This window comes from Dryobates pubescens, chromosome 36 (genome assembly GCF_014839835.1).
Source record: "Dryobates pubescens isolate bDryPub1 chromosome 36, bDryPub1.pri, whole genome shotgun sequence".
NCBI classification, from domain to species: domain Eukaryota; kingdom Metazoa; phylum Chordata; class Aves; order Piciformes; family Picidae; genus Dryobates; species Dryobates pubescens.
Genome location: NC_071647.1, coordinates 1,061,481 through 1,083,900, shown reverse-complemented (window position 1 = coordinate 1,083,900; position 22,420 = coordinate 1,061,481). Strand labels below are relative to the sequence as shown.

Sequence of the window (22,420 nt, the reverse complement as noted above, 5' to 3'; positions counted from 1 at the left end):
TTCTGCCAACTTGCCAGCCCTGGGCAGGGGCAGGAGCGCCCCAGGGGAGCCCCAGGGGAGCCGCCGGTGAGAGCCAAGGCTCCTTCCTGCCCCGGCGCTTACAGGAAGCCCCTCCGGCCCCAGCCCCTTCCTGGAAGGTGAAGCTCCGGGAGCCAAGCAGGGAGCTGCCGCCGGCAAATATTGACAGAGGGCTGGGTCCTGCTCTTTGCTCCGAGCTAACGGTAAAGAGCTGCCCCGGGCCAGCAGGAGCTGCCCACGGGCCCGGGCAGAGGGCAGTGCCAGCAGGATTCAGGCCCGGGGGGCACTCGGCCCCAGCGGTGGCACAGAGCGGGCACCGAGCCCAGGACCACAGGCAGCACAACACAACTGAAGGGAGGGGGCTGAAGGGGTCCTGGTGCTGCCCTCCCCTCAGGGTCAGGGTCTGGGCACAGATTCAGCCCCCTGGAGCAGCCTCTCCCAGCCTGGCACTGCCAAGGCCCTGCTTCCTCCCTGCTCCCTGGGGTGAACTCGCTCACAGGGAGGAGTTTCCAACAAGATTTTGCTCACAGCTTGCAGCAGGGCAGCAAAATCTCTTCCACAGCCCCAGCCCCACACTGCCAGCAGGAGCAGCAGGGGCAGCCTCCCCCCTCCTGGGCTCCTGCAGGGGCAGGGGGCAGTGTGATTGGCACCCCCTGCCCAGAGCAGCTCTTGGCCACCTGCTCTCCCCTCACCCCCAGCAGCAGCAGAGGCTCTGGGGAGCTCCCAAGCCCTGGGCTGCAGGCAGGAAGGCAAAAAGCAAGGAAGCAGAGCCTGAGGTCTAGGAAAGAGCTGAACTGATGATAGAAAACAAAGCAGGGGCAGGGGCTCAGTCTCTGGCAGCTCAGCAGGAGGGTGATGCCCCCCAGGCAGGGGCAGGCTGAGCCCACAGGGGCATCCAGGCTGTGCCAGGCTGCTCCAGGCTGTGCCAGGCTGCTCCAGGATGCTCCAGGCTGTGCCAGGCTGCTCCAGGCTGCTCCAGGCTGTGCCAGGATGCTCCAGGCTGTGCCAGGCTGTGCCAGGATGCTCCAGGATGCTCCAGGCTGTGCCAGGCTGTGCCAGGCAGCCCAGGCAGCTCAGAGGGCAGCGATGGCCTTGGCAGCCACCCTGCGGCCCAGGGGCAGGCTGAGGTCGGTGATTGCCAGGACGATTCTGGGACTGGACATGGTGGAAACCTTCACCAGCTCTGCAACCTGCCAAGAGAGAGCAGAAGCACAAAGTGAGGCCCAGCAGGGAGCCCCCAGAGCTGGCCCGGGGGGGGCTGCCTGTGCCCGGGGGGCTGCCTGTGCCCCGGGGCCGGCGGCTCAGAGCCACCTCCGGCCGGGGGGCGGCAGGGGTCGGCCTCAGGCCTCACCATGGTGAAGGGCATGAACTGCAGGATGCTGCCACGGCTGCCCTGCTCCAGGCAGTCCACACACTCCTCCATGAACCACTGCACAAACTGGGTGTGGGTGCCAGCAGTCTTGGCCCCCAGGATGGAGGAGATGAGCAGGAAGAGATTTGCTATGGAGGGAGAGAGAGAAATGCCTAAAGCTAGGCCAGGCTGGGGGGTGGGAGGGGGGCTGGGAGGCCCCAGCCTCCCACAGAGGGGACAGATGCCCAGCAGGGTCTCAGCATGGTTGGATCTGCCCCCAGTGCCAAGCCCCTGGTGCCCCCCCTTACCTAGCACCCTGTTGAGAGGGTCTCTCATGCTGACGCTGTGCAGCTGGGAGGCAGAGAGCGAAGTGCTCATGGAGCGGTCTGGGGGGAGGAGAGGAGGAGCCAGGCTGGGGGGGGGGAGGCTCCAACAGCCTCTTGCCCCCCCTGGCAGTGCCAGTGTGCCCACCATGGCCACCAGCAGCCATTCAAGCTTGCCCAGCCCTCGTGCTGCAGGAAGGGCTTTGCCATGAGCTACCCCCCGGAGCAGGAGGGGCTTGGGGCAGGGGCCCTTGGCACCCCCTGTGCCCTCTGTGGGCACATCAGTGCCACACAGCAGGCATCAGCCTCTGCCTCCACCACTGAGCCTCTCTGCCAGGCATGGCCCACACAAGCTTGAGGAGAGCAGACTGGGCACCAGTTAGGGATTGATTCTTGGCAGTGAGGCTGGGGAGAGCCTGGCACAGGCTGCCCAGGGGGGGCTGTGGCTGCCTCCTGCCTGGAGGTGTTCAAAGCCAGGCTGGATGAGGCCTGGGGCAGCCTGGGCTGGGGGGAGGGGGCAGGAGCTGGATGAGCTCTGAGGTCCCTTCCAACCCAACCCATTCCATGATTCCATGCCCCAGGCACGAGGGAGCCTGGGGAGGGCTCCAGATGCTGCTCCCAGGGTGTGACACTTGGCTCCTGCACCAGCCAGAGCTGCTCTGAGCCTGCCCAAGCCTGGTGGCCTCTCCAGAGCACGTGTGGGGCCAGCAGGGTGGCCCTGCCTGGCTGCCACTGGGGCTGTGACCTGTGCCTGCTGCCCAGCCTGGGCACGAGAGGTGTGCCCCCCAGCAGAGCAGCACTGCTCCTGCTGGCTGTGCAGCCAGCCAGATGTTCAGCAGCTGCACAGCAGCCCTCAAACATCACCCTCAGGGTACAATCAGCCCCCAGAGCTGAGGCAGCTCCAAGGGCCCAGCAGCAAAGCCTGGGACAGCCCACAGGGGGTTACAAAGGAGGAGAGGCAATGGCCTCAGGGAGGCTCAGCTTGGACATCAGAAGGAACTTCCTCCCTGGAAGGGTTCCCCAAGCCTGGCCCAGGCTGCCCAGGGAGGTGGCTGGATCCCAGCCCTGCAGGGGCTTCACAGGGGCAGAGCTGTGGTGCTGAGGGCCATGGCTTAGCCCCAGCCTTGGCAGAGGGCTTTGAGGAGCCCTAAGCTCTTCTCCAACCAAAACCCTTCTGTGACCTGACCCCAGCTGAGGCCCCTGCTGGCTGCTCCTGCAGGAGAAGAACTGAGGTCACCTCCAGTCCAACAGGCCAGGGAGCTCCTGGGCAAGGCTCCTGTGGAGCACACAGCCAGTGCCCAAGGCAGGAGCAGCCTCCCTGTGCTCACCAGTGCAAAGAAGATCCCTCCCACACTTTTCTCAGGGCACCACCAGCTCCCTGCCTGCTGCAGGAAGCAGCATTTCCACATCAGCACAGCCCCAGCAAGAAGAGAAACACAAAGTGAGTGTCAGAGTGGGAAGAGGTGGAACTGCCTCCAGGGTTCCAAGAAGATAAGGCAAGGAAGGGGAAAAGCCCAAATTGCACCAGCAGAGAAACAGAAAGCACAGCTGGAGGGGCAGCTGAGAGCTGGGGAGCAGCAGGGGAAGCCACGGCCCAGGGGCTGCCTGAGCCACTGCCCAGGAGCTCAGGCAGCACAGGTGGGGGCTGGGGGGGCACCAGGCCTCAGGCCCCCCCCTGCAGTGTCCTCCCAGAGCCGTCCCTGCCTGCGGCACTGTGCTGCGGGGACAGAGAGAGGGCAGCAGGGACTCAGCAGCTCCACTGGCTGCCTCCTCAGCAGCACTGCGATCCCAGAACGGCTTTGGGTGGGAAGGGACCTCAAAGCTCATCCTGCCCCAACCCCCTGCCATGGGCAGGGTCCCCTCCCCCCAGCCCAGGCTGCTCAGGGCCTCATCCAGCCTGGCCCTGAGCACCCCCAGGGAGGAGGCAGCCACAGCCTCCCCGCTCCAGCGTCTCCTGCCCTCACTGCAGAGCATTTCCTCCTCATCTCCAGCCCCAGGAGAAGCAGAGGGACATGCATTTCCCACCCCAAAAGGAGCAGGGAGCAAGGTGGTGCCTCCCCCAGGAGCCCCCTCCCCCAGGAGCCCCCTCCCCACCCCCACTCACTGGGGCTGGAGAGGATGTTGGCGTCCTCCTCGTTGGAGCTCAGCAGCCGCATCAGCTTGGAGGGCTGAGTGTCATCCAGGGGGAAGAGGCTGATGTAATCCTGGGGGGGAGCAGAAGGGCTGCAGCCCCACTGCTGCCTCTCTGAAAGGGGCAGCCCAGCCCCCTCCCCAAGGCTGAGGCCCACCCTGGGCTCCACACAGCCCCAGACTATGACCTCAGCTCAGCTCCAGCATCTCAGCCTGGGCCAAGCACACTCAGACCACCTCACCAGACCTCCCCTCCCCCAGGCAAGAGAAGGGAAAGGCTCTGGTTTAAGGTCTGAAGAGCTCAGGCAGCCCAGAGGAGGCAAACAGGGCTGGCTCTGGCCTCAGCTGCCCACCCCCCCTGCCACCAGCACCCCCTGCTCCCAAGCCCTCACCTCAATGTCCTCCCGGTGCCTCTTCTTCTGCCTGCTGGAGGCCTGCCCCTTGTTGTGAGAGGAGTAGGAGCTCAAGGCACACCAAACAGAGAGCCTGGGGACGGAGCAGGGACACTGCCAGCGCTGCCAGCCCACTCAGATGGCAGTGAGAGAGCAAGGGAAGCTGGCAGAGCCCAGAGTGTGCCCTGGGATGGGACACAGCAGGGAGCTCCCCAGGGAAAGGCAGCAGGGAACAGGCCCAGGCCAGCAGCCAGGGCCAGAGCAGGCACTGGGGCAGCTGGGACCCCTGGCCCAGCACAGAGCATCTCCCCACCTCCACCAAGAGGCCCCCAAGGAGAGGATGCTCACAGGCCTGGGGTCTTACTTGGCCAGGGCCTTGCCCGGGGGGTCCATCAGGACGTGCCACTTGGAGGAGTCTGTCAGCAGGTTGGGCAGGATGTGGCCCAGCAGGGTCAGTGTCAGCTGCTGCATGTCCAGGCAGAAGATGGCATAGAGCAGCTCCACAGCCCTCAGGGTGTGCTCCTTCCTGGTCTCCTTCAGCAGCTCCTGCCAGGCCACCAGGAGGGATGAGGGAGGCAGGGGGCACGGCCGGGGCCCGCCCCAGTCCCAGCTCCTGGGCACTGCCAGGCCCTCAGCCCCTCCCCTCAGCAGGGGGCTGGCAGCAGTGGGCAGCCCTTACCTTGACCAGGTTGTTGCAGAACCAGTAGACCCCTCCCATGTGCAGCAGGGTGTCGAAGATGTGGATGGAGTGGCTGTCGGCCCAGCCCTTCTCCAGCACCCTGCCGAACACCGTCACCAGCACCTCCTTGATCGGCTTCTTGGGGGGCAGCAGGTTCCAGTAGGGGATGGGGTCCATGCCCGTGGAGGGGAACTTGATCTGGGTGGCTGTCTGCTGCAGCACATCTGCACACATGTGCTCCAGGATGGAGCTCATGATCACCACCCTGCAGCGGGCACAGCAGCCTCGCACCCCGCAAGCCGGGCAGGAGGCCGGGCAGAAGCGAGGGAGGGAGGGAGGGAGGGAGGGAGGAAAGAAGGAAGGGAGGAAGGAAGGAAAGGAGGAAGGAAGGAAGGAAAGAAGGAAGGAAGGAGGGAAGGAAAGAAAGAAGGAAGGAAGGAAGGAAGGAAGGAAGGAAGGAAAGAAGGAAGGAAAGAAGGAAGGAAAGAAGGAAGGAAAGAAGGAAGGAAAGAAGGAAGGAAAGAAGGAAGGAAAGAAGGAAGGAAAGAAGGAAGGAAAGAAGGAAGGAAAGAAGGAAGGAAAGAAGGAAGGAAAGAAGGAAGGAAAGAAGGAAGGAAGCCAGGAAGCCAGGAGGGGGGAAGCAGAGCACCTCCCCTACAGGGACAGGCTGGGAGGGTTGGGGTTGTCCAGCCTAGAGAAGGCTCCAGGGAGACCTTCTGGTGGCCTTCCAGCACCTGAGGGCTCTCCAGGAGAGCTGGGGAGGGACCTTGGCCAAGGGCTGGCAGTGCCAGGCCGAGGGACAATGGCTTTGAGCTGGGAGAGGGGAGGCTGAGGCTGAAGGAAGAAATTCTTGGCAGTGAGGCTGGGGAGGCTCTGGCACAGGCTGCCCAGGGGGGCTGTGGCTGCCTCCTGCCTGGAGGTGCTCAGGACCAGGCTGGATGAGCAGCCTGGGCTGGGGGGAGGGGTCCGTGCCGAGGGCAGGGGGCTGGACGGAGCCGATGGTTGCAGCCCCTCCCCGGGGCCGGGCCGGGGCTCACCGCTCGTTGTAGAACTGCAGAGTGCTCTCCCCGTGCAGGGGGGTCGCCAGCTGCTGGATCATCTGCAGAGACTTCTCCCTCTCGTCCAGGCCCAGCATGCGGACGTGTGCCACCAGCCAGGCCACGGCGCACACGGCCATGCTGCACACCTTGCCCTTGATGCTGTCGGTGATTTTCTGGCGGCACAGGGGGGGGGGGAGGACCCCCGGGATTCACCTCGGTGTCGCCTCCCACCGCCGCAGGCTCCAAGCCCTCCTCTCCTCCAGGAGGTGAAGCTGCCCCTGGCAGCCCCGCGGCCACCAGCGGGGCGGCACCGAGGGGCCAGAGCCCTGCCAGCCCCCCACCCCCCTACCCCGAGCCAGGGAGGGGGCAGCAAGCTCCGCGGCGGCTGCAGGGCAGGGGCAGAGGGCTCCTTGGCCACTCCTCAGGCTCTGCCCCACACCACCCCCCCAGCAGTCTCACCTGGATGGACTCGAAGGTGAGGACTCCGTTCTCCCAGGCGTTGAGGATCTCCAGGATGGCAGCCGAGATGCTCAGGCAGGCCTCATGCCACTTCATCTGCCTGGCAGGGGGCAGAGGAGGGGGCTCAGGGGGGGCAGAAGCCGGGCAGGGTGGGCTGCGTGCTGCCCCCTGCCGGCCCGCCCCAGCTCTTACACCAGCTTCATCTCGGAGGAGTTGTTGAGGAGGGCAACCAGGGACTCCACCTTGGTGGAGTCGGGGCGGAAGCAGGGGTGGTCGGGGTTCAGGATCTTGCCCTCCTCGGGCATGCAGGTCAGCATCCAGGTCTCAAAGAAGGGCACCTCGCCAGGGGGGCTGGACTCCGACAGGATCACCTGCAGGGCAGGCACCGCGGGCTCTGCCAGGCAGCCAGCGCCACACCGAGCGCCTGCTGGGGCCCCCCCGGCAGCGGGGAACTCACCCCGGGGTCTGCTCTGCTCGCTGGGGTCTGCCCCGCACCCTGGGGTCCGCCCCGCACCCCTGGGGTCTGCCCTGCACCCTGGGGTCTGCCCCGCACCCCTGGGGGTCTGCCCCGCACCCCTGGGATCTGCCCCGCACCCCTAGGGTCCGCCCCGCACCCCTGGGGTCTGCCCTGCACCCCTAGGGTCCGCCCCGCACCCCTGGGGTCTGCTCCATTCCCTGGGGTCTGCCCCGCTCCCTGGGGTCTGCCCCGCACCCCTGGGGTCCGCCCCGCACCCCTGGGGTCCGCCCCGCACCCTGGGGTCCGCCCCGCACCCCTGGGGTTTGCTCCATTCCCTGGGGTCTGCCCCGCACCCTGGGGTCCGCCCCGCACCCCTGGGCAGTTCACGGCCACGGCCATGGGAACGGCGCCGCCTTGTGGCCTGCGCGGAGACTGCTCCCAGCCAGGCGCCGCTCAGCCCCCAGCCCGGCTCCGGTCCCAGGCTGTGCCCTGTGGGTTTCCCTCTCTGCCACAGGACTCCCCAGGGGGAACCACAGCAGCTCTTGGGGAGATGCAAGGCCAAGGCCTGTCCCGAGGGGCTGTGAGGTCACTGCAGCCTGCCCAGGGAGGGTCACTCGTCCCCTCCCCACCGAGCCGTGCTCGGGGGCCCCAGTGCCAGCTGGGACAGGGCTCTGCGGGGCTGGGGTGCTCAGCCCAGGCTTGGGGGGTGGGGTACAGCTCAGGATTGGGGCAGAGAGCCTGGGATCAAGGCACAGAATGCAGGATCAGGGTGCTGAGCCCAGGATGGGGGCTGCAGGGCCCAGCTGGCAGCCAGCTGGGAAGGCTCCCAGGCTGGGAGGGGACCCAAGGCTGGGAGGGGACCCAAGGCTGGGACTCCCGGAGCCTGCTCCCCGCTGGCACCCCAGGGACACTATTTTGGGCAAAAAAAGGCCCGTTTGGAGCAGCAGCTGCTCAGCAAAGTCGTCCTGGGCTGGGCTGGGCTGGGGGAATGAGACCTCCTCAGGCAGCGCTGGCCACATCTGCTGCGAGCTGCCTGCAGCCAGCCCCCACCCCCCCGCCCCCTCCCTGCGCCCCGGGGCTGGCCCCTGGCCCCCTGCCGGCCCTGCCGGTGCCGTTCCGGTGCCGTTCCGGTGCCGTTCCTCCTCCCACAGCAGACAAACAGATGGGGAAGCCTGGAACGTTTCTCATGCAACTCAAGCGCTGCTTCCGGAGCAGGGCTGCAAGTTCCTCCTCTCCAGGGGGGGAGGGGGCTGCTGCTGCTCAGCCTGGCTGCGTGTCCCACCCCCACCCCCCACCCCCCCCCGCCACAACCCAAACCGGAGAGGCAAGGCTGGGAAAAGCTCAACGAGCTCAGAGGCAGCCTGGGCAGGAGGCAGCGCTGGCACCGGTGCCAGGGGAGCATGAAGAGCCCAAGCAAAGCCCTCAGGAAGGCTGCAGCCATCCCTGCCCCAGCAGCTGGCACAGACTGCCCCTGCAGGGGCGGCCCCGGGGGCGGGCAGGGAGGGCTCTGGGGGCAGGGATGGCCCCGGGGGCGGGCAGGGGCGGCCCCGGGGGCGGGCAGGGGCGCTTGGCTCGGCCCCAGGTGCCAAGGTGGTTTCAGGGCCGATGGGCACAGGGCCGGCGGCAGCCTGGCCGCTAGAGGAGGCTGTCAGGCTGCAGAGCTGAGCCGGGAGGGACACAGCCCCAGCCCTTACCTCGGAGCCGTAGGTCTGGGCCACATGGCAGAGCATCAGGAAGGAGATGTCAAAGAGCAGGGCCCGGACCGGGGCGGATTTGGCTGAGGGGGGAGAGAGGAGGCGCTGGGAGAGCCCCAGGCTGGGCACGGGGAGGCAGGCAGGAGCTGGGGGAACAGGATCCTGCTTCCTCCAGGCAGCTTTCCTAACCCCCAGCTGCCTGTGTGTGAACCAGGGCTGCCAAGAGCCTCCCTGCAGCCCAGCTGCCTCCTCTCCAGCCCCCAGAGCAGCTTTGCCCCCCCCCGGCAGGCAGCCCCAGCCCTGAGCTCCCCCCAGACGAGGAAGGTCAGAGCACAGTTTCATCACTGCAGTCAGAGTCCTTATCTGGGCTCTGTGCTGACAACATCATCCCTTCCAGGCAGGGCAGGGCTGGCCTGAGGGGCCCCAGGGGCTGGGGAGAAGCAGCTGAGCCCCCCCTGGAGCAGGGAACAGCCCCAGTCAGGATGGCCACATGCGAGGGCAGCAGGTGCCCAGGTGCCCAGGTCCATGCTGGCACCCAGCCATGTTCCCCCTGTGCCAGGCTCCCCAGCTGGGCCTGGCAGGGCTCAGCTGACTCTGGCCCCACAGCTAGGCCCAGATGAAGCCAGCTGGGCCCCACAGCATCCCCCCCAAAGAGGGAGCAGTGTGGGGGGCACAGCTCCAGCCACCCCCCAGACACTCACAGCCTTCGCCGCCGATCTGCTTGGTGAACTCATTCAGCCTGGAGGGAGAGGAGAGGACACAGGGACATGGTGACACCAGGGGAGGTGGCAGGGGGCTGCCCTGACCCTGCAGACCCCCTCCTGCACCCCACCCCCATGGGCAGGGCCCAGCTCTGCAGACAGCCTCGGGGTGCAGCAGGGCCAAGCCACCTCCTCCCTCCCTGCCCCTGCAGCCAAACAGGTCCAGCAGCACTGCCTCTGCCCACAGCTCTGCCTGGCTGTGTGGGGCTCTGAGCCTGCCTCTTGCCAAGCTCCCCTGGCACCAAGGCTCCAAAGGGCCAGGCTGGGGTGGGCTGGAGCTGCCCTGGGCATCCCCCACTGGAGGAAGCTCTCACACTTGCCAGGGCGCTGCTCAGGCAGAGGGATGCCCTGGGTGCCAGGCTGTGCCAGTGCCCTTGGTTCTCTTCACACCCTGAAACCAACCTGCCCTGGTCAGGCAGAGAGGAAGGAGCAGAGGGCCTGGGGGGGGGTGCAGCCCCCCAAGATCAGACAGGTTTGGGTGGGAAGGGACCTTCAAAGGTCCAACCCCCTGCAGCCAGCAGGGACTGCCCCAAAGCAGAGCCCCAACCAACCTGGCCTGGAATGGCTCCAGGGGTGGAGCATCTCCCACCTCTCTGGGGACCCTGGGCCAGGGCCTCACCACCCCCAGCATCAAAAACTTCCTCCTGCTCTCCCTGCTGGAGCTCAAACCATCACCTGTGGCCCTGTCACGACAGGCCCTGCCCAACCCTCTGTCCCCAGCTTGCTCTGAGCACTGAGAGCTCTCCCTGGAGCCTTCTCCTCTCTCTCTCTGGGGCCCTGCTGGCCCGCGGGCTGCACAGCCAGCCCTGTCTGGGGGGGTGGGGAAGTCGTGGGGCTGCCCCCTCTGCCCAGCCCCCCCGTGGGCCAGCAGCACCCCCCGGGGGGGCACTCACTTGATGAACTTCCGCGCGAAGGACTTCAGCTTGCCGGTGGCTGCCGCCGCCGCCAGCAGCAGGTCCAAGCTCTTCCCGGACAGCATGTGACCCAGGACCCCCAGCAGGCCCTCGGGGGACTTGGAGTGATCTGCATCCATGGTCTGCCAACAAAGGGGAGGACAAAGAGGCCGTGGGGAGCAGTCACGGGGCAGGTGTGCTGCAGGGCCACGGGGCCGGGCGGGAGGCTGCCAGGGCTGTCCCGTGAGGCCCAGCAGGGCGCAGGGGGGAGCCCCCCCCGCGACCCCCAGGGCTCAGGGGGGTGGCAGAGCAGCGGGGCCGGCAGCCAGACGTCCTCTGGAGGCAAAGAGAACGATGCAGGGAGGGGAGGAGCCTGTGGGGAGCAGGGCAGATGCACGTGGGGAAGCAGGAGGGGCAGAGCTGGCTGGGCTCAGGCTGCTGGCACTCCGCCGTGTGCCACCTGACAGCTCCTCCAGCCTGCTGGGAGGGAGGGAGGGAGGAGGGAGGAGGGGAGCTCCTGGTCTCCATGGCAGAGCAGCAAGGCTGGGAGTGATTCCCCCATTCTCCACCCCAGTGCAGGGGCAGCTCAGGCACCTCCCGGGCGCCGCTGGCACAGGCTCCGTGCCAGGCCCCTGCCCAGGCTGGCACTCACCTTCAGGATGTTGGTGACCGTGGGCTCAGCCCTCAGGATGAGGCCAGGGTTGGGCTGGATGTTGGCATTCTCTGCTGATTTCAGGTGTGGAGCATGCTCCCTGTCTGCATCCCTGGGGGAGCCACCAGGAAGGGGCAGTGAGCAGGACCTGCCCAGCCTGCCCCCAGCCCCCCAACCACCCCCCCAGGGGAAGGCCACCCCCGGCTCAGGCCACCAGCAGCTGCAGGGGACAGACTTGGGCTGTGCTTGAGCTGCCCCTGACAGCACAGCTTCAGCCCTCCAGGCCACCCTGTGCCAGCTGCAGGGCAGAGGCAGCACAGCTGCCTCCTCACACCCCTGCACCCTTCCCAGAGGGACAAGCAAGAGGAGGGGCTCCAGGCCCCCTTGGCCCCCAGCCTTCTGAGGGGGGGAGCTGTACCTTTTGGCAGTCAGGTTGCTCATGTTGGCCTCTGACAGCAGCCCCTGCTTGTTGCACTCCTGCAGCAGCTGACACATGCAGTTGCAGCTGGAAGAGAGGGGAGAGCACTGCTGCAGGGGGACTCCTGGGCTGTGCTCCCAGCCCTGCTCCCACCCCCCCCAAGGATGCTGCAGGGCCTGAAGCAGCTGCAGGTTTCCCCCAGCCCCACTCAGCCATCAGCCTCTCACTGCCTTGCTCATTTGGCAGCAGCAGGGCCTCGAGGAGGAGGATTTGGCTCAGAAAGCAAACAAGCCTGGCCAGGAGCTGCCCCAGCAGCCCCCAGCACAGCAGCCAGGGGGGGAGATGGGGGTGGTGTGGCCCAGGCTGAGTGCAGGCCAGCCCTGGGCAGGCTGAGCACTCACTTGCATCGCTGATCCACCTTGTCCAGCAGGGGGGTGAGCTTCAGCAGGAACTCGAAGGCACAGTTGACATCCTCGGTGAAATCCTGCTGCTCACAAGGCTCAGAGCTCAGCCCACAGCAGCCTCCCTCTGCCCCTCCCCCACCACCACCCTGTCCATTAGAGGCAGGCTGTGAAGCATTTCCTACCCCCAGGCACCCCCAGCCGAGTGCTGCAGCTGACAGCCCCCCCCCAGGGCTCACCTTGTCCCCCTGGGGATACTTCTTGAGCTTGACCAGGACCTGGGGGATCTGAAAGGCACAAAGCAGGAAGTGAGAGACCAAGGCAGAGCCTGTGCTGCAGGCAGGACCCCCCCAAAGCAGCAGCCCCCACAAGAGACACTTGCAAACTGGCTGGGCCCAAAGGGTGGTGGGAGTGGAGCTGACTCCAGCTGGAGGCCAGGCCCAGGAGCTGCTCCCCAGGGCTCAGTGCTTGGCCACCTCCCTGGGATGTCTTTACCAACGACCTGGGTGAGGGCACCCAGGCACCCCTGGAGCAGCAGTGGTGTGGCCAGCAGCAGCAGGGCAGGGATTGGCCCCCTGGGCTGGGCACTGGTGAGGCCAACACCTTGGATGCTGGGTTCAGCTGTGGGCCCCTCGCTCCAGGAAGGCCACTGAGGGGCTCAGCAGGTCCAGAGAAGGGCAACAGAGCTGGGGAGGAGAGGCCCTGGACAGCAGTGCTGATGCTCAGCAGCTTGCAGAAGAGCCAAGGCAGGAGGGGACAGGAGAGGAAAACAAAGTCTGTGCCAGGAGTCAGGGCTCAGCAGGGGCTGAGCAGGCAGGGAAAAGGCAGCAGCAGTGCCAGGGCTTGGAGCTCTGTGCCCAGGGTGGGGCTGGGCTCCTGCCTTCAGGAAGGTGAAGGCTGTGGGGGGCTCTGTGCCCATGGTGGGGCTGGGCTCCTACCTTCAGGAAGGTGAAGGCTGTGGGGGGCTCTGTGCCCATGGTGGGGCTGGGCTCCTACCTTCAGGAAGGTGAAGGCTGTGGGGGGCTCTGTGCCCATGGTGGGGCTGGGCTCCTGCCTTCAGGAAGGTGAAGGCTGTGGGGCTCTGTGCCCATGGTGGGGCTGGGCTCCTGCCTTCAGGAAGGTGAAGGCTGTGGGGGGCTCTGTGCCCAGGGTGGGGCTGGGCTCCTACCTTCAGGAAGGTGAAGGCTGTCCACTTGAGCTCCTCTGTGCCCTCTGGGGACTCGATCAGGCCCACAAAGCAAGCCTTCCAGATCTCCAGCACGAAGAGGGGGGTGGGGATGCGCTGCAGGGCAGAAGGGAAAACCCACCCAGTGCTGGAAAGGCCACAAAGTGCCTCCCCCCCACCCCCAGCCAAGCCCTGACCCCCTGGGAAGGTGTGGATGAGCTCCTGCTGCTCCCAGCAGCTGCAGCCATGCCCTTGGAGCAGGATAAGCACCGGGAGGTCACACAGCTGAGAGCTGCAGCCAGGTCCTGGTGCCAGAGCCCAGCCCCAGCAGGACAAGATGCCACTTCCCTACCTGCATCCTCTTCACCATCATCAGCTGCTCCACCAGGGGCTGGGTCTCTCCTGTGAGGTTCATGGTGCCCTCCAGCAGCACCACAGCATGCACAGTGGGGAAGCCAGTCTTGTTCAGCTGCTCAGAGTGCACTGACAGCATGGTGGGGATGCTGGGGGGCAGAGGACAGCACAGGGTCACTGCAGCCCTGCAGGGATGGATCCTTGCTCCTCCTGCCACATCCTCCTTTCCCAGCCAGGCCCCTGACCCCTGCTGTGGGCTGTAGCTCCTCTGTCCCCCCACAGCCTGGGCTCTGGGAGCGGCTCCAGGGGGGTCTGGAGCGAGGATGGCAGCCCTGGTGTGGGCAGGGCAGCTGAGGGGCAGTGAGGGCCCCCAGGACCACCGCAGGAGCAGCCTCTGGACAAGACTCTGTCACAGCAAGTCAGCACTAGCCCTGCCCCCACTCCTGCCCCAGGGCCTTCTGTCAGCCCCAGCTCAGTGCTGAGCTGGGAAGGGGCAGGACAGCAGGGAGCCGGCGTGGAGGGGGCCAGGAGGCTCCTAGCCCCCACGCTAAGCAGCTCAGTCCCATTTTACCCTCCAAGCCCCCCGGGGACAGCAGCACAAAGCTACCTCTTGGTGAGGGAGATGCAGTCATCAGCCTGGCCGCGCAGGGGGGAGCCGCTGAGGCCGCTCAGACTCTCCCCCAGCTTGACAAGAGACTGCTCCACCACGCTCCAGGAGGCTGGGGAGGGAGGGCAGGCTGAGAGGCAGGCAGGCAGCACACCTCTGCTAGCCCAGGCCGAGGGCCTGCGTGCCCCCCAGCAGCTCCTGCCCCCGGCCCGGGGAGTGCAGGACGTGCCCCGCGCTCAGCAGGGGCTCCTGCGGCCTGCAGGTTCCCTCTGCTGCTCTGCCAAGGGCAGCAGGGAGGGGAGGGAGGGGGCAGAGGGTGGCACAGAGCCAGGGAGGAGACTGCTACAGCAAGAGGGCTGGAAGATGGATGGGCTTGGAGCTGCAGGGCCAATGCGGCAGGAGCCGGGCAGGGGGAAGGGAGAGGCGGCAGAACCCCCTCCCAGGGCAGGGACGTACAGGCCTCCTCCAGCTTGGCAATGTGGATCAGGGCACGGTTCTTGGTGCTGCTGAGCATCTTCTCCAGCCTCTCCAGGCACATCTTCAGCTGCCCCTCAGCCGCCCCCTGCTCCAGAGGCTCCTTCAGCCTCTCGCCGTAGAAGGTGGCGCAGCGCAGGAGCCAGGCGAGGGCACTGATCAGCGCCCGGCACAGCCCGATGCACTCCTCTGCCTTGCCATGGCAGCTGGGAAGGGGACAGCAACAAGCCTGGGCTGACCCCGAGCTCTGCAGGCACAGACACAGCTCAGGGATCCCAACCCCACACCTCCCAGCCCGGCCCAGCCCCGGCCTGGCAGCTCCTCCGCAGCCCCCTGGGCGTCCCCTGCTGTGCCAGGGGACATCGGAGCCTGCCCAGCGCCGCCTCCCCTCTGGCCACTCTCTGCCAGAGGGAAACCTTCCAAGCCCCTAATGAAATTATCTTGCTAAGAGAGGCTCAGCATCGATCAAGGCTCTGCGAGAGGTGAGCAAAGCCTTCCCCTGCCGGCGCACAAAGCGCCGGGGCCAGGAGTTCTGATCAAATTAAGCAGAGGATCAGATTAGGCAGGGCCTGGATTAAGTGCCTGGCTCTGCAGTTGGCCAGCAGCAGCTCCTTGTCAACATCTGTGACTGATGCATATTCATTGCTGCTGCTTCATTTCACCTCACTGAAGAGCTGCTACCTTCCTCCTCCTCTTTCCCTTCCTCCTCCTCCTCCTCCTCCCGTAGCCCTCCGTCGCTTGCTCTCTGCTCCAGCCTCCCAGCAAAGGCTCTCAGGGGTTAACAGGAAGATTTCTCAGAGCTTACTAAAAAAGTTTGGGGCCTTTTTTTTCCCTCTCCTTTCCTTGTGGCCTGAATTGTCTGCACTCCCCTGGGCCCTGCACCACCAGCGGAAGAGCACGGAGCAAAACAAGGCAGCTGCCTGGGGCAGCGCAGGCAGAGCTGCCAGGCAGGGCCCTGGGAAGCTGCAGAGGCCACACACGGGAAGGGGACAAACCTCTGTGCACCTCAGCTGGGCAGCAATGTGCCAGCAGAGAGGTTTCTTCCAGAGCAGCCTCCCCGAGAGCTGCTGGGCTCTGTTTGGGACTCCCTCTGCTCTCCCCAAGCTGGCAGCCAGAGCGGGGGCAGCAGCTCGGGAATGGAGGTGGAGCTGGAGGGGGCAACCTGCCCCTTGCTGCCAGGGTGAGTGGCCCAGGCTCAGCCAAGCCCCACTGGGGCCTGGGTGCTGCCCACCTGGGGCCAAGGGGAGAGAGCTGGAAGGGGCAGGGGGTACCTGAGGCGGTCACAGAACATGTCCATGATCTCCAGCAGGGACTGCACACACAGGTCCCGGGAGAAGTCATCGAACTAGAGCAGGAGAAGGAGGAAGGAGCTCAGATGGGGGCTGCTGGGCTTCAGCAGCTCCAAACCCTAACTCAGCTCCTTCCTGCAGGGGCTGGGCTGGGCTCTGCCGCCCGCCCTGGCAGCTGCCCAGCAGTCACTCCGACAAGAAGTAGGTCAGAGCCGTCCGACGGCTGGGTCGTGCCCTCCGCGCTGCCGCGGGAGGCAACCCGACCACGGCAGCAGGGTCGAGGCAGGGCTCTCGGCAGCCTCCACAAAGCAGCATCGGGGGCCCGAAGCTCTGACGCGGCAGCGGCTGGACGCCAGCCCGTGTGCCCAGCCCCGGCTCGGCGGGGCTGGCAGCCTGTGCCAGGAGCGCGGCCGCGGGGCTGGGAGGCCGGTGGGCAGCAGAAGCGCAGCTCCCCGCCCCCTCGCCGAGCAGATGGGGCCGCCCCGCCGGGCCGGAGCTAGCCCGCGGCTCTCTGCTCAGCCCATGCTGCTCTGAAGGAGGAGGACTCGGCTCTCAAGGTCAGCGCTGCCCAGCCTGCCGGAACGGGCAGCGACGGACAGCCGGGGCGAGGGCACCGAGCCCGCTACGCTGGGTGCCAGCCGGCCCCGCGCTCCCCGGGGCGGCGCCGGATGGGTGCTGAGCCCCGCTGGGGGGGTCCCCATCCCCACCAGGGCTTTGTGGGACGTTTATGGCACAGCTCTAAGCTGTGGCAGCCCCAAAACCAGGCTGGCATCACAGGGCTGTTAGCAGCTTGCCCCTCCTGTCCCCCACTAATCACAGGGAGGTGGGAGGAAAGAAATTGTTCCCCCCTTGAATTCTTCCTCTTCAAATTATCCTTCCCTCAAGTTCTGCTTCAAATCATCCTCCCCTCAAATCCTGCTTCAAATCATCCCCCCCTCAAATCCTGCTTCAAATCATCCCCCCCTCAAATCCTGCTTCAAATCATCCCCCCCTCAAATCCTGCTTCAAATCATCCCCCCCTCAAATCCTCCTGTAAGTTATTCCCCCTCAAATTCTTCTCCCTCGAATTCTTCCCCCCTGAATTATTCTCCTCCTAAATGACTCTTCCCTTAAATTAATCTCTCTTGAATTATTCTCCCTTCAATTACTCTCCCTTAAATAATTCTCCCTTCAGACCAGAGGTCAGCCTTGACAAAAGCTGCTGCCTGAGGAGGCTGGGGGTGGGGGGCCTGGGGCAGCCCGCAAGGGGCTACCGCTCCCCCCCAGAGCAGCCCCAGCCACCAAGCAGAGGCAACCACAGAGGGCTCATCCCCACCAAAGCATCACAGGGGCCACCAAACCCCCCCGTGGGAAGCCAGCTAGCCTCAGAGCCCGTGGCTGGGCGCTGGCAGCCCTCCCTGGCTGGTTGCTTTCCCATCTCCAGCTCCGGCTGCCCGGGGCAGTGCCAGCGCCGGCGGCGGGCAGGGAGGGCTGCGGCTTCCGGCAGCCCAGGCGTGGTTTGACACGCAGGGCGCTGCGGGGCAGGAGCCTGCCGGGCCCCACACGACGGAGGGAGGGATGCAGGAGGCTTCCACACCCGTGGCTGTGCCCCCTGGAAGCAGAGGAGGTGGCGGCAGCCCTGTGCCCAGCGGGCCCGGGGAGGGCCACGGTGCTGAGCGGCGCTGCTGACTCAGCAGAGGAGGTCCTGTTCCACTTGACCTATATTCGGTGAGAGCGGTGGGGAGGGAAGGGATCCGCGGGGCCAAGGAGAGCAACCTCAAAGGCAGCACCTGCCAGAGCCATACCTTGCTGATGGCCGTCAGGACGGTGGAATACGACACCATCTAGGAACAAAAACAGCGGCGGGCCAGCGGCGGCGCCCCGGCGGCGGAGCCCCGGCGGCGGCGCCCCGGCGGCGGAGCCCTGCCTGCCCGCGCAGCAACGGCAAGGTCGGGGGCACGGCCCCGCTGCCTGTCCCCGCACAGGCAGGGCTGGGGCCGGGCTGCTGACCCGGCACAAATCCGAAGAGACGTTTTTAGGTGACGGCTGATAGCTCTCACACAACCCCCCGGCGACGCTCCGCGGCTCGGGCGCCGGCAGGGCTGCGGGCTCCCACCCCGCCTGCAGCCCGGCGAGGGGCAGAGGCTGCTTCCAGCACCCAGCCCTGCCTGGGGCACACGTTGGGCCCTCTACCACCCGCCCCAGCCCGGGAGAGGCACGGATGGGAGACTGAAGGACTCAACGCCCCCCTCCCCCGTTTCCCCGGGGCGGCTGCCGAGCAGGGCTGGGGGAGGCGGCCGGCAGGGGGTGGGTACCGGGAGCCTGGCAGCCAGGGGCTGGGCGAGTACCTGGGAGCTGATGGCATACTTCAGGTAGGACAAGATGAGTGGGTTTGGCGAGGGCCCGATCATGGCCTGCTCCAGAAGAGCCTCTGCAAGCAAAGGAGAGGGGCCAGGAGGCCCCAGGTCAGCACATCCCCGGTGCAGGGACACTCACACACAGACCTGCTCTGCCCTCACGCCACAGGAGAGGTGGCAAGGACAGACTGTGCCAACCACAGCGCCCCTGTGCCGCCCTTCCCCGGGCTCAGCTGAATCCCACAGCTTCCCAGTCCCCCCCGTGGCAAAAGCCAGTGAACGATGCAGGCAGTGTGAGCAGCCTCCTGCTAACTCAGCTCTGCCCCAGGCACCCCGGCCCCAGAACGCTGCCTGCTGCTCTCCAGGCACGCTCCCCTCCCTCCCACCACCTGCCCAGGAGCTTCTCGCACCCTCCACCGAGTGATGTTTCAGCTCTGGCACCTGGGGCTGAACTCGGGGCAGACAGCGCCCTCCCCCCAGCCCCCCTCCCCCCGCCCCCAGCCAGGACCAGCCCGGCACGTCTGGGCCCTCCCTGCCGCCGGCTGCCTGCCAGCGCCGGGGCCGGCGCAGGCTGGAGGGGCTCTGCCCGTCCTATCTGCTCAGTCAAGCCTTTAATTGACCATTTGAACTATGGCAGAGCACAGGAACCACCTCCGGAAAGCAGGCCCCGGGCTGCTGCACGGCCTCTAAGTAGGTCAAAGCACCCAGATGCAAGAGGGGGCAGGAGCTGTTTGGGAAGTCGTTGCCCCAAAGACAACGAAGAGGAGGAGGAGGAGCTGTCACTGGATGCCAACCACGGGAGCAGGAGACTCCCTGGGTCTTGCTGGAAGGCTGAGGGCTCGGCCAAAAGCATCCCAGCTCGAGGACAGAAGGCTAATGGCAGCCTTCCCCTCCCCAGCCCGTCAGGGAGCGTCAACTCGAGCCAGCCACATGCTGCTCCCCACTGCAGAAGTGTCAGCACAGATTTGCTGGGCACTGCCGTGATCCTGGCAGCCTGTGCCAGCTTCTCCTCCTTTGTGCTTCCCATCTGAAAGGCAGAGCTTGGGAAAGGACAGCTCCAGGGCCTGGGCAGCAGCCTCCCTGCGTGCCCACAGCAAGGCTCCTGCTGCCCAGCGTGGCCTTGGTGCCAGGGTCCCTCCTTGGCCGTTCCCTTCTGCAGCCCCTTCGAGCCACTCTGCCACCTCCATCCCCACAGGGCCAAGCCCCACAGCTCCAGCCCAGCCCCACAGCTCCAGCCCAGCCCCTCCAGCCCCATAGCTCCAGCTCAGCTCCCCCACAGCGCCAGCTCAGCCCCTCCAGCCCCACAGCTCCAGCTCAGCTCACCCACAGCTCCACCTCATCCCCTCCAGCCGCTCAGCTCCTCCAGCCCCACAGCTCCAGCTCAGCCCCTCCAGCCCTATAGCTCCAGCTCAGCCCCTCCAGCCCCATAGCTCCAGCTCAGCCCCTCCAGCCCCACAGCTCCAGCCCAGCCCCTCCATCCCCACAGCTCCAGCTCAGCCCCTCCATCCCCACAGCTCCAGCCCAGCCCCACAGCTCCAGCCCAGCCCCTCCAGCCCCACAAGGCATGGGGCTGGGCACATCTATGCTGACACCAGCACAGGCAGTAGCAGGCAGGGGACAAAGCCAGTCTGAGGATGGAGTTTGACAAAACCCAACAGAGGGAAAAAGCCCTGATGGGATGGAGGGAGGGCAAAACCAAAGCCCCCAGTGGGGAAAGGTCCCTGCCTTGGTGTGGGGTGTGGAGCATCCCTGCCTGCAGCACAGCTGTTTCCCATCCCCTGGTGCAGCAAACCCTCTGCCTGTTTCTCCAGGGCTTGCACACACATGCTTGCTGCACCAGGGTGAGGAACAACAACAACAACAAAAAAGGAAGATTAAATGAAATAAATCCCTCCCCCCCAAACCCAAACCTAGCAACAAGTTTCTATAACTGGCACAGAAGCCCTGGCAGAGCTTTAAACCACAGAGCTCAGCAGGTACCAACGGTTGGCAGCAGCCATCTCGAACGCCCTTGAATAGGGACGGGAAAAGAAAGCTGGGGGTGGGAAGCAGCACCTGGCTCCTTCACAGAGCTCTTCACTCCCTTGGCTGGACACAGTGACAGGGCAGATGGGGTCCTCAGCCCCTCTGGAGGGGGGGAAGAAACTGAGGCAGCAAAGGGAAAGCGTGAGTGGGGAGGGAGCGGAGCAATCCGTTTCGAGGCCAGGCTGAGGGGGTTGGGGTTGTGCTGCCGGGAGGAGAGAAGGCTCCAGGGAGACCTCCTGATGGCCTTTCAGGGATTCAAGGGGGCTACAGGAGAGCTGGGGAGGGAACTTTCTCAGGGGGTGTGGGCACAGGATGAGGGGTGATGGTTTTAAACTGAAAGAGGGGAGATTCAGGTTAGGTGTTAGGAAGGGAATCTTGATGACGAGAGCAGTGAGGCACTGGAACAAAGGGCCCAGGGACGCTGCAGGGCTCTGGAAGTGCTCAAGGCCAAGGCTGGATGAGGCTTTGAGCAGCCTGGTTTAGTGGAAGGTGTCCCTGCCCACGGCAGGAGGGTTGGAACTGGATGATCAAGAAGTTCCCTTCCAACCCAAACCATCCCAACCCAAACTCTGGAAGAAGACACCCAGGGAGGTGGCCGAATCCCCATCCCTGGAGGTGATTCAAAGAGGCAGAGATGAGGTGCTGAGGACCAGGGGTTAGCACCAGACTTGGGAGTCCAACCACTCACAAAGGTCTCTTCCAACCAAACCAATTCCATGACTCTATGACCCCAGGCACCTCAGCAGCAGCACTTCAGCTCCCACCGCTGCACCCCAGCCCCCCGCCACAGGCTGAGCTTTAGGCCCTGCTTAAAGTCCAAGCAACGAGACCACCCTTAGGCAGTCACCCCAACCACCCCACTCCTTCCCACCTGCACTGCCCCCAACCCCACATTCCCTGAGGCTTCTTCCCCCAGCCCCACACCTCCCAGACCTGCCAGGTTGAGGATGTCCCAGGTAGCCCCACGAGGGAAGAACTTCTTCATGTTGATGGCCCACTGATAGTCGCTCCATCTCTCCTTCCAGGCCTGCAGGATGGCCTGCTTCAGGTTCACCACCTTCATGGCTCTGCAGAAGGGTGAGAGGGAGGGGTCAGGACAGGCTTTTTGAGGAGGGGGCTAAAGAGAGAGAGGTCTGGGGGCGGGGGGGGCAGCTCCCGAGGCCGCAGCCAGGCCGCAGCCAGCCCAGCGCGGGGTGAGAGCGCTCCCGAGGGGGTCCCCGCACCACAGGTAGGGAATCCGGCCCCGGAGGCGCCCCCAGCGCCTCCGGTTCGTCCCCTCCCCTCCCCGCCAGCCCTCACCTTGCCCCGGCACCGCAGCGAGCGGCCAAAGCTTCCCTTAGCGCCTGGGCACCGCCATTTTGGCACCCCGCAGCAAGGCGAGCGCTGATTGGACGAGAGCGGCGCGGAGGATGCTGGGAGATGTAGTTTAGGGGTTAGAGCTGCTGGGGCATCAGTATGGAGGGTGAGCTGCTGCGGGGGGGGGGCGGTGCGAGTGTTGGTGGCCAAGGCTGTGACTTTGGTGGCCAAGAGTGGGCTGCGGGAGGTTCCTCTCCCTCTCTGCTCTGCCTCAGCCGCAGCGCTGGGACCAGCTGTGGGTTCCCCAGCTCAAGAAGGAGCTACCAGGCAGAGTCTAGTGGAGGGTTGGGGAGATTGGAGGGGCCTGGAGCAGCTCCGTGAGGCAAAGGCTGAGAGCCCCTGGGGCTGAGAGCCTGGAGAAGAGCAGCCCCAGAGGGGAGCTGAGCAATGCTCGGCAAGAGATAAAGGCTGGGGGGCAAGAGGCTGGGGCCAGACTCTGCTCAGTGGTGTCCAGGGACAGGACAAGGGGCAACAAGAGGGCACAAAGTGGAGCCCAGGAGGTTCCATCTGAGCAGGAGAAGAAAGTTGTTTGGTGTGAGGCTGCTGGAGGCCTGGAGCAGGCTGCCCAGGGAGGTTGTGGAGTCTCCTGCTGCGGAGAGCTCCCAACACCCCCTGAGCACTGTGCTGCTGGGCAAGCTGCTGTGGGAGCCCTGCTGGGGCAGGGGGGGTTGGGCTGGGTGAGCTCTAGAGATCCCTTCCAGCCTCACCACGCTGGGAGGCTGTGAAATGCAGGGGGGGTGCAAAGGTGTGAGTGTGCAAACAAAGGGTGTGGAGGTTCAAAGATGCTGCGTGCAAAGAGCTGGGTGTGCAAACATGGGGGGGACAGGGGGTGTGCAAACACAGGGGGGTGCACACAGGCCATCTGTGCACGCAGCTGGGGGGGTGTGTGCTTGTGTCAGAGCTTGCACGTGGGTGTGCACGTGTGTGTGAGTGCACGTGTGTGTGAGTGTGCATGTATGTGAGTGTGCATGTATGTGAGTGTGCACGTGTGTGTGAGTGTGCATGTATGTGAGTGTGCACGTGTGTGTGAGTGTGCACGTGTGTGTGAGTGTGCACACGCATGGACACAGATGCACCCACGGGCACGTGAGTGTGAGCACGGCAGGCAGCGGCCGTGGGTGCACACGCAGGGGTGAGTGTGGGCAG

At 65.6% G+C, this 22,420-nt stretch overlaps 1 protein-coding gene across 2 annotated transcripts; it reads right to left on the bottom strand.

Moving 5' to 3' along the window:
* Positions 1-1,084: 1,084 nt before the first annotated feature.
* On the bottom strand, positions 1,085-21,283 carry MED24 (mediator complex subunit 24). Of its 2 annotated transcripts, none has more exons than XM_054176705.1 (26): positions 21,218-21,283; positions 20,852-20,985; positions 17,885-17,967; positions 17,342-17,380; positions 15,540-15,613; positions 14,251-14,474; positions 13,795-13,906; positions 13,186-13,336; positions 12,837-12,950; positions 11,908-11,955; positions 11,669-11,754; positions 11,268-11,354; positions 10,850-10,961; positions 10,198-10,340; positions 9,245-9,282; positions 8,544-8,626; positions 6,585-6,763; positions 6,393-6,492; positions 5,931-6,106; positions 4,894-5,158; positions 4,579-4,760; positions 4,215-4,308; positions 3,797-3,896; positions 1,678-1,755; positions 1,370-1,518; positions 1,085-1,208 (listed from the first exon to the last, which is right to left on the bottom strand). In XM_054176705.1, the coding sequence occupies exons 2-26, from the start codon at positions 20,979-20,981 to the stop codon at positions 1,092-1,094; spliced, it is 2,964 nt and encodes a 987-aa protein (XP_054032680.1). In that variant the 5' UTR covers positions 20,982-20,985; positions 21,218-21,283; the 3' UTR covers positions 1,085-1,091. The 2 variants fall into 2 exon arrangements, with proteins under 2 accessions (XP_054032680.1, XP_054032681.1); XM_054176706.1 differs by having other exon boundaries at positions 11,669-11,751.
* Between the last annotated feature and the right edge of the window lie 1,137 nt (positions 21,284-22,420).